Here is an 18,073-nt window from a genome sequence, read left to right on the forward strand (position 1 = left end):
CAGTCAGTTTAATCTCCTTGTAGTCTCTTTGGTGGCATATAAGGCTTAAGCTAATAACGTGGAACACTAATATGGTTGTACCAAAAAAAATTAACGTGCATCTTTGATAAGCCATCTCACTTCCCTTTACCAAGAACACTTGCAGATGCTTGTCTATTCGCTGTGCTATTAGTGCCACCTGCTGTTCTGCCAATGATATGGAGTGGCTGGAGTTACTAGTTATACCCCTGGCTCTTTGAGAATGGCGTTATACTGAAACTGACGTGACCTAGGAAAAAGTAACAGGCTTTTCAAAAGTGCAAAGTAGATAGAGAAAACCGTTTTTAATTGCTGCTTCAAAGCAGGAAAGTGTCTTCAAAGCTAAACCTGGAATAGGAAACTGGTTCTTGGCATTCAGCGGTGACACTTTCAAAAGAAACTTTTAGTAGCTTTGTTGGGTTTGAGACTGTTCTAATGTTGTGATGTGTCTAGGAGCGTAGTCTATATCCTTTCTGTCCTCAGTTACATGCATTTCAAGATGTGAGGAGACAAACTGGCTGTCTGAAGTGGGGTTGTCTTGTCTATTGGAATTAGATTCATAGACATACTGTCTTACTTTTTCTTTCACAGGAGCTCCAGGAATAATTTCTGCCTCTCCATATGCAGGAGCTGGTTTCCCTCCTGCCTTTGCAATTCCTCAAGCAGGTACTGTATTTCAAACATTAAACTTGAATTCCTTAGGTTGCCTTCCAGTTGCTGGCCATTACTAGAGCAGTGCCTTTTTAAACGTTCCATCACTGGACAGCCACTTCAACCCAAGTTGTCTTAAAATCATTAGGTTAAAAAAATAAATATTTATTCCCTCTGAACTGTTAAGTCTGTGTGCTGACTACAGGGTATAGAATGAGATGGTTTTGTAATAAGTAGACAAAATGGGGAAATGGAAGATACTGAAGTCCTTGAAGCCATCTTCACGGACAAGTGTGACTGCATTAAATGAAGTAATCAACATAGTGGGAGGGGAAAGAAGGCAAGACTCAAATAGTTGAATAGTATTTTGAAAATAAAGAATTGCATCTGTTTCTGAACTCTCGACCAAGCATAGAACATTTGGTATGTTAGTGGCACTGGAATTTTAACTTTATGGCACTTATGGAAGCTTCTTCTGAAACTGGAAACCACTTTCCATTCTGTTTTAATACTACTTAATTGAATAAAGTTAATTAAACTTAAGTGTGGTAAATAGACAGCCCTATGAACTTCAGGGCTCATTGCAGAAATCAAAATGATGCATATATGACTGAAGTGCCAATTTTAATAAATTTCATTCTCAAACCCTTCTCAGTTTTTGGGTAGTAAATACTTGTATTGAACTTCAAATAGTAGGCTAAGTACTAGGTTGGCTCCTTTTTACTATAGTAAACTTTGGAATAAGTTACCAATAAACTGTAGAAACAGCTTAGCTAAGTAGAATTTAAGATGTCTATGGGATAATTTAGTCATGAGCCAGGTGGTCTGTCTGACCATCAATTCCTCTTTAACCTCCCATCCCTCTAAGGAGGTTGTACATATGCCCCTTAAATGTTGTGAATCATTTATGAAAGAAATTAACCAGTTGCTCTATCGGTACTTAAAGATTGAAAGCTCTAAATTGAAAGGTGTCTATGCTGCAAAAAACAAACAAACAAACAAAAAAAAAACCCACCTTGACAGTCTCAGAGCCTGGGTCAGCTGTCCTTGGCTCCAAAATCTGGTGAGGGGGGTCTCTCTCAGAGCTCAGGCTCCAGCCTGAGGGAGAACATCTCTGCTATTTTTAGCCTTTTAGCACAAGCCCAAGTCAGTTGACCCAGACACTGAGACTTGCTCCTACACAGGTTTTTTCAGCATAGATGTACCTTTAGAGACTTTGTGATGAATGTTTGATACTGTGAGCATCACATACCTACAATGAGCCCCATAGAAATGCCTGTACATACTACTAATCCTTTCTCCGATTTAGTAGTGAATAACTGGTAGGAGTGTATAATTGTTCTCATTAAATGCATGGTAACAGAATGAAGCACTTGTAGCATGCATTGTTTGGAATAGTGTTACAAACGCACTGCTTGTAGTACCCTTCCTGAACCCACAGATTTGAGGCTTTGCGCTCATACAGTTTTGTAGCCTGTGGAACGTGTGAAACATTAAAACCAGCCAGATCACATCCAGAGACATCTGTCATGCAGCCGGCACCACAAGAGAGCGAAATACACTGTTAGAAGAACCGATGACGATTTCCTTCTTAGTAGTACCAGAATTGGAGGCACTTGTCATTATTAGAGTAAATGCTTTTGGACTGTGATTGGTGGGGTTTGAAGCACTCCATTCTAGTGCAGCAGACACATTAGAGTACATGCTGTTAGTTTCTTTACTGGCTAATATTCTTTAATTTCCAGGCTTGTCAGTTCCAAATGTTCACGGAGCACTTGCTCCTTTGGCTATCCCATCAGCAGCAGCTGCAGCGGCTGCAGCAGGACGGATGGGCATTCCCGGCCTCACTGGGGCAGGGAACTCCGTTCTGCTGGTTAGCAATCTGAACCCTGAGGTTAGTGGAGTTGTAATTTCACTTTTTTCTCCTTCCAGTTACCTCTACTTTCACTTTCTGAATACTAAGATTGTGGTGGAACTTACTGAAAGTGAAATCTTACTGTGTCCTAACGGAAACGGCAAAACTAGAAAAGCAGATGAAATGTGCTGTGCCAGTCCTAAATCTCAAAGCAGATCAATACTCTAGCCACTAAAGGGAAATGGGAAGGTCTATCTTTTAAATTGAAATCTTTGCTCTTCCTTGGTTGATAGCCAAGGGTGTTGCCTGTCTGCTCTTGTCCCATAAAGCTACAGTGTGTCCCTCCCTTGTGTTTTATTTATTTATTTTTACAATCTCCCACTCACTCCCATGGATCTCATGTAATTTGGGTCACAGAATAGCAAAGTTCCTCCCTTCCTTCCTTGGCATGTTCTAATTTTATACATTAATTCAGAACTACAGAGAGAGTTCATTCTGCCCTCTACTCTTTTTGTTTAATGTCTTGACCCCCGCCAGCTTGGCTTCATTGTACCTGTGCAGTGTTTCCTCTGCCATGTGCTCGCACATGTATTTTTTTCCTTTCCAAGATTCCTTGAAGTTTTTCTTTATTTATGCTTTTAACTCTCAAATTTACATTTTCAATTCCATTTAACTTTTCTCAGAGTTGAAAATATTTGTTTTTTTTAAATGAAGGCAAGTAAAATTGGAATAATCCTTCCTAATAGAAAAGGATGAAATATAAAAGATCATTTGCTAAGAATTAAATATATTTCTATTAAGTCAACTTTTGGCTGCTTGTTGGATTGAAAGTGTAGACTGTATTTCAGTTTGTGTGCATTAAAAGATAAGTCTATACTGCCTGAAAAATAATGCTTTACTATATCTGGTAAGACTGCCCATAAAACTTAATTCCTACTACGTGTAATTATAAAACTTTATCAGACGTGTCAAAGTACCCGTAAAACCTCTTTTGCTTCAAAAGGGAAGCCTGGATGAGATAAGGAATAATCAAAATATTTAATTCATTAAATTTGTTAATCTATCAAATTTCAGACTATTCTATTCACCTGACTATCATTACTGTTTTCTTCAGGGCATGAGATAATGCCAGTGGCACAGTCAGGATGCTCTGGTTACGGGCTAGATCTTGTCCCTAGAGTGGAAATTCTTACGATGCTTCAGGAGTTAACAGTGACTTCCTAAACAAAACAAATGGAGAGCCCCCTTAACTGGCAAAGGTCTGGCATTATCATTTTCAGATCAATATCGTGAAATTAGGTGCACTTCGATTCCAGATGTTATGTGCTATGCCCAGGTGTCAATGACAAGCACAGCATAATCCATTTTTCTGTGTAGGCCTTTAAAATTTGGAATTCTGATTTATTTTTTTGTAAACTGACTAGGCTTCTAAAGAACCATTTCTGAACAGCGTGAACAAATGTTTTTGCCTGAATGTAGGAATTAAGCAATTATATCATGCCTTGCATTTTTTGATGACCTCTTCACTATCCATCCAGCTTGTCTTTGGGTTAGAGAGACTTTGATACCTATAGTGAACTAACAGACTTAAACTTTTTTCACTGCTTGTATAATCAGTATTTTAGAAACTTACCTATGCAACAACTAGACAGTTAAGAGACTGTATTTCCCTGGAGTGACTCTCTCCCTCTAGTAATATGTGAAATTTCTTTCTAAATCCTAAGAGCTAATGTGGGATTGGTAGGGAGAGGTCCAGATTTCTTCCATTTGCATTGTTTTTCAATGTTTATTGTAGACTGTGTGTGCTGGTGTTTGCCTGCATGTTGAATTATCATTGTGCCTTGGGAGGACAAGCTCTTCCTGCTTACTACCCTCGCTGATTAGTATTGGCACACTGACCTCTGCAGTAAGATACTTGCTTCCTTAATGTGTTGAGTATGTGGAAATCTCAGTTCCCCTGCAGTGCCTGTGGTAGTGTCCTCTTACAGCAGACACTTCTCCTTTAGCAGTTCATTCTGATATATAGTTAGCAGTGGTTCAGAAGTTTATTCTAGTTAATCTTTGGCTTTGAAAGCAGTGATTCATGTCGAGACTGCATTCCTTTAGTTTAGTTGCAGTGAAGTGTGCAACACAAATCCTCTCCACGAAACATTCCTGTGTTTAAGCAGATACTTCAGAGTGTCGTCACACTGTTTTTAGTTTGACCATTAGTACAGGTTTCAGCGTCTTCTAGAGGCCAAAAAAGTCTTGGACCATTGCTTTGAGAAGGACAGTTGGGATATTAATGTTATCGCTCTAGAAGTCACTCCGCAGTGATATTGTCTCTTACCTTCTATGTATATCTTAAGTAAAAATGCTTTTCTTTATCATTGTGTTCCACTAGGTAAAACCTATTAACTATTCTTGTAAAACAAGTATTGTATGTAGAAATCTGTAAATCTGACTGATGGAACACTACATATTCCTTATGTATTTACTGACCTGTGTTTTTTGCTACTTTTTCTTTTCTCCCCATCCCTGAATTTTTTTTCTTCCCCTGATCCGGAATTTCTTTGCCAACTGACTGCACGGTACTTCTGCTTCCTGTTGTTGCTTGAAACAAAAAATAAAATAAAAAAAAATCCCCCCTCCAAAAAACCCTGCTCTTCGGAAACCAACCTGCCCTTCAATATTAACCATCTTGAAAACTTCATCATCCATCAACCAATTTCGCCATTTCCTGCGGGGACTCTGCCCTTCCTCGTTGTGGACGATTTGTGCAACCTCGCTCTCCCCTTCGATTCCTTACCTCTTCCCTGTCCCTCCGCTGCCTTGCTCTGCTGTTCTCTAAAGAGAGTTACACCCCAATGCCTCTTTATTCTTTTCGGTATGTTATTATTCACACTTTTTATTACTTTGTTTTTCATTTATTTGAGATTACTTTTTTGATACTTCAAAAATGTACAGTTTGCAGTTTGCCATTTTTGAATGCATAATTTCATTTTTTTACATTGTTACATAGTTTGCTGTTTAGTTTAGTTTGCCTTTATTTTTATGTTCAGTTATGCATGGTTTATTGCTTTGCATGTCTTTTTATAGGAGTTTAAAATTTGTGGTAGCATGCTATATTGTCCAGTTCAATCCTTTGGCAGTTAGATTTTTTTCTTTTTGCTGAAACCCAGTATCTGTTTTCTTTAATGTATTGTTCCATTATTATTCTGCTGCATATAAGTTTCTCCCCCTAAGTAGAGCAGAATAAGTAAACTTGGTTGGAATGAGATCCGTCTGGTTGTGGATGATTTTGGTGTTGAATTGATTTGTTATAAAGTTGGATGAGACTTTTCTTTTCCTGCCTAAAGACTTTTTTCCTTGTCTCCTCACTTTCTGAAGGAGTCTATGGTGATGTGCAAAGGGTGAAGATCTTATTTAATAAGAAGGAGAATGCCTTAGTTCAAATGGCTGATGGAAACCAGGCCCAGCTTGGTAAGCATGCTCTGTTGCATCACTGTGGTAGCATAGCAGTCTTTCATAGCACTGCTGCTTGTTTAAAGGTTTAACATCCAACTAAGGATCATATTGTTATGGCAGTCAAGTTAGCAATAAATTCCTCCTCTGTGGAAGAGTGATAGTCAGTACTAATGTTACTCTTCAAAAGGTGCAGAATAAGTGTCCATTCGCTGAATTGCTTTCCTCTGTAGTAGGCTGGGGTTTGGTGTTACACTCAAGTAGATATTCTTATGCTAGACAGTATGCTAATTGTAAAATGAGAGAGGGCAAAGAATATAAAAAGGAGCAGAATAAACAGTAATAGTGATAGGTGTCTTGGTGTTTGGACAGTCTGTATAGGGAAGTGGATTTGATTGGAATTTTAGGTTTGGGTTAAACATACGCCTGAACTAGCCTTTCAACTTCTGTTCTCTTACGCTATATTTTAATTGTTGTAGCAATGAGTCACTTAAATGGTCAGAAGCTTCATGGGAAACCCATCCGTATCACCCTGTCTAAGCATCAGACAGTACAGCTTCCCCGTGAGGGACAGGAAGACCAAGGATTGACTAAAGACTATGGAAACTCTCCTCTACATCGTTTCAAGAAACCAGGCTCCAAAAACTTCCAAAATATCTTCCCGCCTTCTGCTACCCTTCACCTCTCCAATATCCCGTAAGTACCCATGTAAGGAATGTATGTATGCTCTGAAAAGGGGACACACTTCGCAAGTGGAGAGGATATTGGGTACCAGGTTCTGTGGAGCATTAATTTAAGATCTTCATTCTCTAGGTATAGCTGAGTTTGGCCGCATTCATCTTAAACTGGGGGCTGTCAGTGCACATGCAAGAGCTAACTTGCATTATGTCAACTCATCTAGATTTCCCCACAGCAGTTCTAGTTCTAAGGTCCATTTCTTCCAGAAACCTGAAGACACCAGCTGTCTAAGTTGGTCCCATTAGTCATCGGTCCTTGAGTAGGTTTGTGCTTCTATGGTTGTTCACTTAGAAAATAATTTTATATTGGTGGCACTTCTTCGAGTGATTTGCACATGTCCATTGTCCTTCAGGTGTGTGTGTGTCCAGTGAACTTGAGTCAGATTTTTCCCCTAGTAGTACCCTTGGAGTGGCACATGTGCCCACTTCTGCCTCGCATTGCTGCTTGGTGATATAAAAGACAGAACTGCCCCTGACCCCCTCTCAGTTCCTTCTTACCACATGTGACAGTTGTTGGAGCATTCTACCTTCTGTTTCCCTCTTTTTTAGCATTTCTATTATATATTATTGATACTCGTTAATAGTTGATAGTTTATAGTCATACTGTAGTTCTATACTAGTAGGTTTCCTTTTTGTACTAGTGTACTTAGTGTACACTCCTGGTTCTTGCCCTTTCAAGGTACCAACACACATGCCATGGTATGCTTTGGTCCCCAGGCTTCAAATCTTGAAAGATGCAAGAGGCTGATGCCTGAAGTGTCTAGGAGAAGCACACACCAGGGCAGGTGCCACATCTGCATCTTATACTTCCTTTCCCTTTTGGGGTGGGCATTGAATGCCTATGTTTCAGTTAGGAGTACTCCAGTCATGGCAGGGTCTCAGTGTCAGTCTCCTTCTCCAGTACTGAAAAATGAGGACTGGAAGATTGCACCCTGGTATTGGGCATCCAGGAAATGAAGGTCCCCAGCACCAGAGTCCAGTGAACAAGCTGGAAAGGAGGGTAGTGTGTGCTTGGTGCTGAGACGCTGGTGCATATATCAGTGCACCTCCGGCAGGGTCTTCAACTCCAGCACGGGTACTGATGCCATGGAGACCAGTCTCTAAGGGAGCACCTTCCAGTTGAGTGGTGCTATAGTCTGTCTCTTTGCTGCTGCAGCAGCAAGAGAATCTCCCAGTGCCATCAATGTCTGACACACCTACTATGGCACCCAGTCTAAGTCTCTTGGCGCTGGCTTTGCCAGCAGTTCAAGAATCCTCTTGCATGGTGCCAGCAGACACTCGTAGATCTGCCAGCCCCTTGGGTTCAGTGCCAAGTACCATGAGCACCTCTGGCCACTCTGGTACATCTTGTACGGTGCTGTTGAATGGCAAGCAACCTATGATTTCCTTAATGCCATCCTCTCCAGACTGCCAGCACAACTCCTTGCTCAGATGACTCCAGTTCATAGTTCAAGTTGGAAGATGAATCTTGTGTCACAGCTGCATTGCATAAGCCATCACTCTCCCAAGGGTTTTCACCCCTGGTATCCAGCAGAACCTCTCCATTAGTCAGCTTGTAGAGAGCCATGGTTGGGAAGAAATTGGGCTCTGACACCATATTAGTGGCCACATTGGAACCCATGGGAGTTTCCTCATGCCTCCAGATCCTCTGCACATCCTCCAGTAGATATCACTAATCTCTGCAGTAAGAGCTGCAGGAAGTCCACTCCCAAGCTCGGTACCAAACATGGGCAGTCTGCTTTTTCCATTCTTGGGTTCTGCCTCATCCGTCTGAGGAGGCAGTAGCAGGTAGTATTTTCTCTCTCTCCCCCCCCCCCCTTTCCCCTCCCCCACTGTTACGGGGCTCATCAGGACCTCTTAAAGAGGGTGACTTCCTCCCTAGATGTACAGTTGAAAGTAGTTCAGGAGGGCTCAGATTAGTTCATGTCTTTGGATCTATGGGGCCTTCTCAGGTGGCACTCCCCATAAATGATATTATTTAGGTGCCCAAGTAGCAAATGCCATGTTCCCTGCCTCCTACAGCTAAAAGGACTGAGTGGAGGTATCAGGGTGCAGCTTGCTGCTAGCTCTGCTTTATAACCTCTTGGTAGTCTTACTTTTCTCCGAACCCATGTCACTAAGGTTTTTGAAGAGTCAGGACTGATTATATCCCCAACTAAAAGAACGAGGAGGACTTGTGGCACCTTAGAGACTAACAAATTTATTTGAGCATAAGCTTTCATGGGCTAAAACCCTCTTCATTGGATGCATTCAGTGGAAAATAGTGATCAGTTAAGGTGAGCTATTAGCAGGAGGAGAAAAAACCCTTTTGTAGTGATGATCAGGATGGCCCATTTCCAGCAAAAAGAAAAGGAGGACTTGTGGCACCTTAGAGACAAATAAATTGGTTAGTCTCTAAGGTGCCACAAGTACTCCTTTTCTTTTTGTGAATACAGACTAACACGGCTGCTGCTCTGAAACCTGTTGTTTCCAGCAGTTACTCACACCTTGTCAACTGTTGGAAATGGGGCATCCTGATTATCACTACAAAAGGCTTTTTTTCCTGCTAATAGCCCACCTTAACTGATCACTCTCCTTATAGTGGGTATGGCAACACCCGTTGTTTTCATGGGGTGTGTGTGTGTATCTTCTGTGACAAAGCTCTGTCCTTGCCTCCGTGAGTCCCGCATTTCCTGGTGGATTTCGCTAGCCACAGAGGCTCACTGTGACCCTCCACGTAACCCTTCTCTCTAGAGACAAGGGTCACAGTCTGCTGAGCCATTTTCATCATAAGCCAGCGAGGGAGGTGAGGAGAAGTTATCCTTTCTTGCACAGTTTCTGTTGTCTCCTAGTCTCAGTGATTAATCAGAGGGTGGGGCGGGGGGAGCCCGGGCCCACCTTCTACTCCGGGCTCCAGCCCAGGGACCCTAATAGTATCAGCTATGGTAGCTGACCTTTTAGAAACATGACATGTACAATTCCCTGGGCTACTTCCCCCACAGCAGCCCTCACTTCCTCAAGCTCCAATTCACCCTTACCTCAGGGCCTCTTTCCTTGTGCCTGGTATGGTGTGTACTGCTCAGTCTCTCCAACAGTGCAACTTCCTCCCACAGCTCCTGACATGCACACCCACCTGACTGACTGGGAGGCTTTTAACTAGTTTCAGCCAGCCCCTGATTGGCTTCAGGTGTCCCAATCAACCTAGCATTCTCCCTGCCTTCTGGAAAGTTCTTAATTGGCCGCAGGTGTCTTAATTGACCTGGAGCAGCTGCCATTTCACTTATCCTGGTACCAGGGATTTGTGGAGCCTGGAGCTCATATATCTATCTCCCACCACTTTTCTATGGCCATCTGGCCTTGCCCCGTCACACTTCCTACTGTATCTTCCACTGCATGCATCCAGGGAAGTGGTTTTTAGCCCACAAAAGCTTATGCTCAAATACATTTGTTAGTCTCTAAGGTGCCACAAGTACTCATTCTTTTTGCTGATACAGACTAACACGGCTACCTCTCTGAAACCTATCCCCAATCTAAATTCCAGTAATGTTACCAGAATGCTTCTCATAGTACAAAGTAATAACTCACTCACTGAGAAGTAAGGGAATTGCGATCTTCCATGTGTAGCAAGAAGAAATGCTTATCCGTCATTCTACAGTCTGACATCTTGGATGCCAGTGCAAGGACAACAGTAGAAAAGAGTTTAGAAAAGGAACTCCGTAAAATGTACAGTTAAGGCATAAATTCCTAGTTCATGCCAGCTGACTAGAAAACTGACTAATTTCTTGACTTTTTTAGACCTTCGATAACTGAAGAAGACCTTAAGATGCTGTTCTCAAGCAATGGTGGGATGGTGAAGGGATTCAAATTCTTCCAGTAAGTCTAAGATTTTAAAACTGTCCTCTTGGGAGAAAACTGGTAAAGCTAAATGAAATCTACCAGTGAGTTCTCCACAAATTTGAAGGTGCTAAAGGCACTGGGTAGTGACGGTCTCAGAGCAGAAATTTAGCTTGGCTGAATTATTGGTTGTATGGAACGGTCATTCCTTGATGATATATCTGGTTTAGAGAATGGGGGCAAGGATAATAAGTGCACATAGAGTGCTGGAGATGAAATTTAGTCTAAGATGACTGCATTGGTGGCTTGGATGCATGTTTTCATCGTAGAGACTACTCAGTCCTGTGGGAGCAAAGGAATAAATCTTTTAATGAGCAGTTTCGCCCGCTGAGATGTCTGTTTGGCCTTCAGCATCAGACAAGAAAACTTCTATTGAGTCAGCAAGAGCGAGGCTACACAGAGACAGTACCAAACGTGTCCTATAACTAACTGACTTTTCTTGGCAGGAAGGACCGTAAAATGGCTCTAATCCAGATGGGCTCTGTGGAAGAAGCCATTCAGTCACTCATCGAGCTCCATAATCATGACCTTGGTGAGAATCACCACCTGCGTGTGTCCTTCTCAAAGTCTACCATTTAAAGCTTTGGAAGGCATGAGACAGAATGGACCTGACTAAAACCTCATGGGTTCAGCCCTGACCTTAAAGGGCTGAATGCTAGGAGACAACTTCCATCATTCCAGAAAAAAAAAGCCACTTTAAAAATGCAGCTGAAGTGACCTTAAAGACCAGAGATTTTATTTTTTTAAAGAGAAATCAGTTTACCGGTTTTTAAAAAAATTAAATCTAATTCATATTGCTAACCTTGCGGTGATGGGATAACAATCTTGATGGCTGTTCAAACAAAAAAAATCACAAGTTAAAGTTTACACTTTGGAAACTGCTCTGGGAATTTTCCTCTTCCTCCCTCTGTCTCTCCCCCCACCCCCCATTAAAAACAAAAACAAATGGATCCTAACAAGCTTATCAGGTTTCACACTGATGCCTTTTTTATTTTCTTTACCCAATCAAGCCTTGGAAGACCCAGAAACCACTGTGTGAATTCACATTAGCGCCTTTGACTCAGGATCTTGCAAAGTACATGGTGTGCAGGAGATCCTAACCCACCCAGTGCAAAGGGTTTTAGGGTAATATTTTCTAAGCTGCGCATCTGCTATCCTGTGCCTTAAATTCTGTTTATTTGGGAAAGAACATCATCTGAACTGTAAGGATTAGATTGGGGGAGTTGAGGAGAACAAGTGAGTTCTGGTTGTTGGATCAACTCGTAATGAAGGACAAGTAAAGCTGGCAGAGTGGATAAAGAAAATATTTGGCTTTAATTCCTTAGGCAATTGATTGTCCCACTGTCCATGAACTGTCTAATAATCTGCATAGTATCATGTATCTTCTTGCTACTTTTCTAGTCCGCATGTGGTTTTATCTCCGTCTGTATACTCTTCTAGGTGGGAGTTAATTAAAATGCTTGGTTTATTTCATTCAAACTAAGCAGAAAGGTCTGCATGGGGAAACATTCCTATGGTCTCATTATATTCCAGTGTTGGTAGCAAGCTGACAGGCTCTCTTCACAAGAGCCTTGATCAAGCTATAAAATTAACCACTGTTGGACACTTGTGAAGAAAAGAAATGAGTATGAGCTTGTCTGAATTGTACATATATCTAAACACTTGACTAGGATTTGAAGAATTATTGGATATCCCATGGTTAGAAAGGTGTTCATCTGAGTCACCTTCATGCCCCTAATTTGGCAATTAACAAGACCAGTGTAGCTCCGCCATCATTCTTGTAGCATGTCTTCAGCGTTTGAGCTTTTGTTTTAATCCTTGTATTATACTTTTTGATGCAGTTGCTGTCATCTGTGCCTAGCAATATTTCCAGTTGACCAAATATTCTAATCTCTTTATATGCAAAAGAAATAGTTTAACTTTTTTATAGATCAATAAGATGATATAAACGTAATCTAAATTTACTCCTTTTGTTGGTATTACCCTTGTATACTGTACTTATTTTATTCTTTTTTTGTAATTGAAACTGTAGGGCAGGAATTTAGTTTCAGGCTGAGGTCATGACTGAGGATGAGTAATGTAATGAAACCGATAAAACATGTTAAGCTAAGCAGAGCTTTTTTAAAAGGCAAAAGGTGTTCAAAGTAGTGAGCACCAGAGACTTCTGATTTCGATTGAGTAAATGGACCAGGCTAAAGTTTTTACTTTTTTTTTAAACCTATAAGCCCAGATCTTTTTAAGTTATAGGAAGGAAATTTGTTAAAAGTAGAAGAATGCGGCAAGTTGGTTTTTTCCCAATGATAAAACCACTGTTAAACTGAAACACCATTCCTCTGGCTTACAACTCTTTCCCGTGCCGTTCTGCCTTCTATTTTGTATAATCCAATGTTGCCTTACATTTCCCTTTAACATGCAACCTGTTTGGATGCAAAAATAACAATAATCTTATACTTTTTCAGGGTTTTTCTGCAAATAGTGGACCAAAGTTTGTTTTTTAATTGTCTCTCTTTGTGTTGCAAGTTGTTTTCCTTGCCTAGCATGGAAGCTCCTGACTTGCCTGTCACTGAGGGGTTGGCAAAGTCTTAACCTTTCTTAGTTCCTCTCTGAGCTCTTGTGGTTGTGAACTATGCTGGAGAAGTGTGTGATGTCTGAATGAGAGTTCAGCTTGGGTTGCTGGCATGAGCTTGGTAGTACTGGCCTGCCTTATCTTCATCTTCTCCTTGCTTGTGGCTGAAAGGAGTTAGAAGCCATCTTAAATGAAACAATAGCATTGCCCACAGTTTTGAGCTGAAAAAAGGGCTCAGCTAACAAGTAGATGCCGGCTCCAATTACCATAGATCCTTATAAGCTTGTTACAGAAAAGTCTTATGATCTCCTTATCTGAAAAGCTCCAGATTTCCTTGGCCAGCATCTTGCACTCAATAGAGCAAATTAACTGTCATTCTCGTAATTGCTATCAACCAGAGTTAATTTGCTTAATCTCCCTTCCCTCAAATCAAAAACAGTAAAACAATTTCCCTTGTAGCTAGGGGACACTGGCTGTTGAATGTGCACCCTTGAACATGCCACAAGCAGCATTCTGCCATGAAGAGAGATCCATGCGCAACCCAAGTGGAACAGCTGCAGTTTAATTTTTAAATGCATTCAATCAACCTCACCCAAGAAACTGGGGAGAGGGTTATTGGAATTAAACCTATTTGCTGGCTGCTCACATGGATCAGTCAGCAAACAGACTATATATTTTGTAAGATGCAAGCAAATGAATTGAGGTGACCCCAGAACCCAGACAACTGTGGGTTTATCCTTTGCATCCCTATGTTTGCATGTAAAGAATGAGTAACAAAAGGGTGTAAATATTTATAATTTTTTTATACCTGTTGTAAGACATGAGGGGGCAGCAAAACCCAGTTTTTTATGGTGAACAGATGTATTGTATATTTTGATAACAGCTATTACAGGTTCAGTATTGTGGGAGGGTGACCACACACAACATCAAAATTCCATTGCCTCTTTCAAAGAATGTTTGTAATGCAAAAAGAATTGAAATTAAAACTATTTTATAACAAACTTTGTACCTTTCTGTAGATCTATTATTTACTGTTCAGATTGTAGAAAGCAGTTATTGGCCAGTCTGTACTTGTGCTTTCAATAAATTTCTTCTGTATTCTTTGCTTCTGATTTTCCTATCTTTTTATTGTGCTTTTTTTGTTTTTGCTTCTGATTTTCCTTCTAATGTAATTTCAGCTGCCTCATTTTATATAACTTTGACTTTCGCATACCTCTGGGCTGGTGGAGTGTTTACATTCGCATCTTTGGCTACACTGAGTCAAGGGTGATGAGAGCCAGATTAAGAGCCAGAAAGGGAAAATATAGCACATTTAAGTAATCCACTCCAAACTCTTCACACTCCAGTCCTTCCATGTTTGAATGGGTGAAGTTCAGAGGTATGAGGTTACAGGGTCCTTAACTGATGCTCTGCCTTTGTCACATTCCAACACTTTTTACTTCATGTTCCTAAACTTTCCATATACTCTAGCTAATATCCATGGAATAACCTAACCTTCAAGTTAAACATAATAGCCTTTGCAGTATTCTGCTCTAGAGATGTCTGTAAACTTTTTGGTTAGCTTGATATTAAAGCAGTGAGTGATTCACTGCTTATGTTCTTGTCTCCTAACCAAGCGAGACTCCTGTTCCAGTCACACCAGTATAGCACATTTCAGAGGTAATATGAGAGATGCTCTTGATCGTTGCATGTGATTTCAGTGTGCACTTGCACAGACAGACACAATTCTGGGTCTCTGAGTTGGTGATTATGATGATGACAGATAAGAATTTGTTTCTTGAACAACTCAGTGAATTAACAGTTCCGGCTTACTAAAGGTAAACATTAACCAGTTCATCTGGAAGTTTAAGGATGTAAAGTGTAAACCCAACAAAAGAGAAATGTTTTTCATCTCATTAAAAATATCTGTTAGTGAATTTCCCAAGGGAAGCTGTGGTAATCTAAACACTTAAAACTAGACTACTCAACAAAGCTGTGTTGATATATCATGGGCAAAATGGGTATTCTCATTTCTGTGAAGGATGACTGCTCCGTTAATACATCTCACCTAAGTTCTTTGACAATAAACTTTCATCCCTGGACTCTCAGTACAGTGACTGAGAAATGCTTGAGAAAAACACGCACTGTCATTTTTATTCATAGGTTGTGCTGTAAATGGCCAGAGACTTGTCACTGCAGTAGTTTGTCCATAACAGGAAGGCAGGCTTGGTGCAGGCCAATGGGTTGCATTGTTGTGCACTGGACCCTAGTAAGTGATGATTGAAAACACAGTTGCGTTTGACTAGTCGTTCCCCAGGGGCAGGAAGCATGGTGGTAGAAAAGCTCATTGAGCTCGGTTCAAAATATGTATTTGGGTCTCTGCATTTTTTAACCTTTTTTAGTGGAGGGTTAATGCACATTTACATCACTCTGCCTGTGTCTGTTCTGTAGACAGATCAGTAAGACCAGCCTCCAGTGTTGCCAAGCTGATATTTTTCTAATTTTTCATTTTTCTAATAGAAGGAAAAGATTTTTCCCCCCTAAGGTGTCATGAGATTTGCAGTAGCCTCTTTTCCCTCACCTGTGCTCATGCTGCATTGGAAATGTAATGCAAGCCATAAGCAGCATCACCCACAAGAGCCAGTGAGCTAATCATTATTCATGGAAGTAGTGTGCAAGAGAAGTTCCTTTTGATGAGGGGGTTACTAGGGCTGTAGCCCAGTGCCAAATGTCAAAAGATTTAGTTAACTAAAAAGGATAGTTTTGTCTGACTCTAGGCAGAGTAGATCCTCTATCCTTGCCCTTAATTACTGTCAGGAAGTCCGTTATGAACTGACCCTCCCTGTAGAAGAGGAAAGTGCTCCTGAATAGCAAATGGAGCACAGTAACTGTGCCCAGGTAATTCCCATATGATCCTGACCCATGCTGAATAAATTGCTTTTTAGGTACAAAGACATACGTTTGGCCCTTGGACAACACTTGTGCTGCCTTATTGGGATCCTGGAAGTGGGTGGGCAAAGCCTGCCCACTGCTAAAGGATCCCCCCCAGCCTAAGAGGGGGCTCCACAGGACCTGGAAAACCAAATAATTACGGGGGACAACCAATGAACAACAGGGACAGGAGTGCAGTCAAAGGGTCAAACGAAGGGAACCGGACAGGGACACCAAGCAGAGAACCCCGGACAGCGCCCACTGCTCCTCGAAGGCGTCAGTGGACACTGCCCAGAGGAACTCTGCCCGGAGGCATGAACGGATGGAGGATCAGAAATAGGCCCCACAGTCACAGGAGACTCCACTGGCCAACTTCCTCACCCTGGTTTTATAGATGGCCACTTTAGCCAGGGCCAGGAGGTCCTGTGACTTAGTGGGGCCATGGATAGGGAGTGCATAGATAAGGAGGTGAGGGGAAAAGTGCAACCAAAATCTTAACAAAATATTTGTGAGGATCTGGAATAGGGGCTGCAGCCTGGGACACTCCAGGTATACATGCGCCAGGGTTTCCCTCATGCTGCAAAAGGGGCAGGTGTCCGGGATTAGGGTGAACCATGCTAAGTACACGCCCGTGCTCATGGCTCCGTGAAAGAGCCACCAACTGATATCCCCGGCAGGCCTCAAGACCAGGGTGGAATATAGGCCGGCCCACCAGGGCTCCTCACCCTCTAGAGGTGGCAGGAGGTCCCGCCACTTTGTGTTGGGGCAGGACGCGAGGGTGAGGATGTGAAGGGTGTGAAGCACGAGCGTGTATAGATGCTTTCTTGGCGTGGTCCAGAAATGAACTGGCTGCAGCTCGTGTAGCTGGCTCACAGTGAAGAGGCAGGGGGGTTGGTCAGCTCCACAGGGCAGGGGCACAATGAAAAGGTCCGGAGGGCCTTGGGTGGGGGGTGGGCGCAGCACGCCCTCTTAGGACCTGGTTGAGGTAAACCCGAGCGGCAAAGTGGCTCTCACCTCCTGAAGTACACACAGGGGAGTACGAGGTCTGGAGATCCCCATGCGCTGAGCGAGCATCAGGGGATCCAGCCAGTCTCCCCAGTCATAATCCAGGAGGTCTCAGACCCTGGTGACTTCTGCCAGGACCAACCTCTGGCACAGCAGGTACATATAAGCCCCACGGGGTCCTGCTGTGTCTTGAAAAGTTGTTTCCTTTCCCATTTAGCTCTCTAACTGGAAGGAAGAAGTTGGTCAGTATTCCTGGAGGGCCCTTCTGCTGTGCTGTAATCCCACCAGCCACATTCTGCTATGGCTTGTTGGTCTGAGGTCTCTGGTGTTCGGGGATCTCCCCCCTTCAGAAAAGGTGCCTGAAAGGGAAATATCGAGCTTCCTAGAGCAGACTGAGGGGGGGAGGGGAGGAATCGGGGCTTGTCCTGCATTCCTGTCCCTCTCAGCATTGGACAGTAATGAATTGCTAATTATCAGCTGTCTGGTGCAGTAATTATGCCTTCCCAGATCTGCCACTCTGAGCAAAGCAAATATCGATTGAAGGGACAGGCAGGAGCATACAGTTGGGACCATATCTCCATGGAGACGGCTGCAGCTGTCCAAACGCATGGCTCCTGAGCTCCCCTCAGCCATCCCATCCCATCCACACACACACACTTCCTGTCTCTCCCTGCATGTGCAGCTAAGCAGCCTGGCTCATTGCCATGGAAACTCCTTGGCTGGGGCCCAGGGCATGCACAGCTTCACAATGCAGAGAGCTGGGTGAGGAGGATTCTTTAAAGGGCCCTTGGCTGATGTTTATCTAGCTTGTAGCTGTTACCTGGCACCAGCTTGAGGGGTGTTATCTTCAAACTAGCTTGCTGAGGCATGCTGATCTGCTGGAGGGTAGGAGAGGCCAAGGGGACAATGCATTTGCTTGAGAACAGATGTGCATTCTGGTCTGGGCATAAACCCATGTGTATATATGATGGAAGTTTCTATTCCAGGTTTGTCTAAGCACTAGAATTAGCTCTT

The 18,073-nt window shown here is 42.4% G+C and overlaps 1 protein-coding gene across 2 annotated transcripts in view; it reads left to right on the top strand.

Annotated features, from left to right (window-relative positions):
- Positions 1 to 14,145, top strand: part of PTBP1 (polypyrimidine tract binding protein 1) — a 52,961-nt gene extending 38,816 nt beyond the window's left edge. For both annotated transcript variants that reach the window (XM_084614794.1, XM_084614795.1), the window contains 7 exons: positions 610 to 684; positions 2,415 to 2,563; positions 5,357 to 5,390; positions 5,894 to 5,986; positions 6,448 to 6,664; positions 10,480 to 10,557; positions 11,025 to 14,145. In XM_084614794.1, the coding sequence (XP_084470920.1) occupies positions 610 to 684; positions 2,415 to 2,563; positions 5,357 to 5,390; positions 5,894 to 5,986; positions 6,448 to 6,664; positions 10,480 to 10,557; positions 11,025 to 11,157 (779 nt within the window). In that variant the 3' untranslated portion in view covers positions 11,158 to 14,145. The remainder of the gene's footprint in view (positions 1 to 609; positions 685 to 2,414; positions 2,564 to 5,356; positions 5,391 to 5,893; positions 5,987 to 6,447; positions 6,665 to 10,479; positions 10,558 to 11,024) is intronic.
- Positions 14,146 to 18,073: the final 3,928 nt, after the last annotated feature.

The sequence above is a fragment of the Lepidochelys olivacea genome (genome assembly GCF_965140295.1).
Source record: "Lepidochelys olivacea isolate rLepOli2 genome assembly, chromosome: 25".
Lineage (NCBI taxonomy): Eukaryota > Metazoa > Chordata > Testudines > Cheloniidae > Lepidochelys > Lepidochelys olivacea.